Source organism: Onychomys torridus, chromosome 8, assembly GCF_903995425.1.
Source record: "Onychomys torridus chromosome 8, mOncTor1.1, whole genome shotgun sequence".
NCBI classification, from domain to species: domain Eukaryota; kingdom Metazoa; phylum Chordata; class Mammalia; order Rodentia; family Cricetidae; genus Onychomys; species Onychomys torridus.
The window spans coordinates 57459088-57460548 of NC_050450.1; the positions used below are offsets into that span (position 1 = coordinate 57459088).

The 1461-nt window shown below is 54.1% G+C and overlaps 1 protein-coding gene across 1 annotated transcript in view; it reads right to left on the reverse strand.

Annotated features, from left to right (window-relative positions):
- Nucleotides 1-768: 768 nt before the first annotated feature.
- Gucy2d (guanylate cyclase 2D, retinal) overlaps nucleotides 769-1461 on the reverse strand; it is a 12651-nt gene continuing 11958 nt past the window's right edge. The window contains exons 18-19 of the mRNA XM_036198004.1: nucleotides 1330-1439; nucleotides 769-826 (exon numbers count right to left, since the gene is read on the reverse strand). Of these exons, the coding sequence (XP_036053897.1) occupies nucleotides 1346-1439 (94 nt within the window). The 3' untranslated portion in view covers nucleotides 769-826; nucleotides 1330-1345. The remainder of the gene's footprint in view (nucleotides 827-1329; nucleotides 1440-1461) is intronic.

The window sequence follows — 1461 nt, forward strand, 5'->3', positions numbered from 1 at the left end:
GCTGCCAACATCCTCCAGAATCTGTGCCAACGACAGAGACAGCAAGAGTCAAACTTGCCAAAGCCCAGGCACTGGCACCCCAGAGTTCCACAAAGGAAACGTCACCTGGGGATTTGCCAGGACCAGGTGTGGACGTTTGTTGCAAAGATCTCAGGAGAAATTGTTTTTTTCACCTATCAATTCACCAACACCCAGCTAAGCAGATAATAAACTATTCATCTGCCATTCTGGTTAGCAAAGTTCAGATGCAGCTGGTTTCCCTCCCCTGGAGCATCAAAGCAAGCTTTTCTCTGCACTTGGACAAGTGATTTGTCTGCCCATTGGGGTAGGAGTCAGTTTCTGACCAGTGAGCCATGGAGAGTAGAGGGAATGAGATGGAGGTTAACAGAAGACCTGGTCTTTCCAGGCTGCATGATGACCCCTGCCTTGGTAGAACATGAGGCCTCCATGTCTCCTGGGGTTTCTGATCCCAGATCCCTCTTCTGGGGTCTCACAGGACCCAGAGAGTGGAGAACCCTCCACTTCTGCAACCCTGAATGAGCTCAGGGTCCTTGGAGCTGGGGGCCCTGTGCCACAGTTTCCTGAGTCCCAAGGCCAGCCACTCTAAGGCCTCACTGTAAGGGCCACAGGGTGGTGGAAACCACTTAGCCCCCCCTTATTCTACCACCGAGAGGAGTCTGAACAGCACTTCAGATCTTCCCATGGTCACATTGCTGGTTTGCAGCAGACTCCTGGCTCAGAGTCCTTGGAGACAGAACTGGACAGAAGCCTCAGGCATCTGTCCCAGGTATAGCAGCAACTTCAGGAAGGGCCTTGCGGAACAATCCTGAGGGAATAAGAGCTGTCTCAGAGAAGAAGAAAAGTGTGCAGAAGGAGGATCATGACCTAGAGATTCTTGCGTGAAGGCCACGGAGAGAACTTTAGCTCTGACAGAACTGCAAATACAACCTCACACTGGCCTCTGGCAAATGCTATCCCACAGAAGCCCGTCACTGTGCAATACAGCCTGAGGGGCCTCTCTGAGAAGCCCGGTTTCTGTTCAGGGAAGGAGTGGGTCTGGGGAAAAAACTCCTAAACCTGGATTCTGGGATCGCTCCAGACCCACCAAATCAGTATGCCCGATGCTGGTGCTCCCTCTAGGGGAAATCCCTTTTCCGGACTGAGGAACCAGCCCCTGCCCCTTAAACCAGAGAGGAAGAGGGACACTTGGCTCGGGTGGGACATCCTGCAGGGAACTCCTACCTAGTCTTGACCTGACCCCTAGGAAGTACACCCCCATCCTACCCCCCAGAAGTGAGCAGTCCCTGAGGATGAGGGAAGACACCGTACCTGTCCCCAGGGAGCTTCACTTCCCAGTGAACTGGCCCGGCCTGGCTTTCTGCAACTTCTTGAGCCTCTCTGGGGGGATCTCCTGCAGGCTGATGCCATGGTTGCTGGCCCTGCAGGGGGAGACTGCAGCCT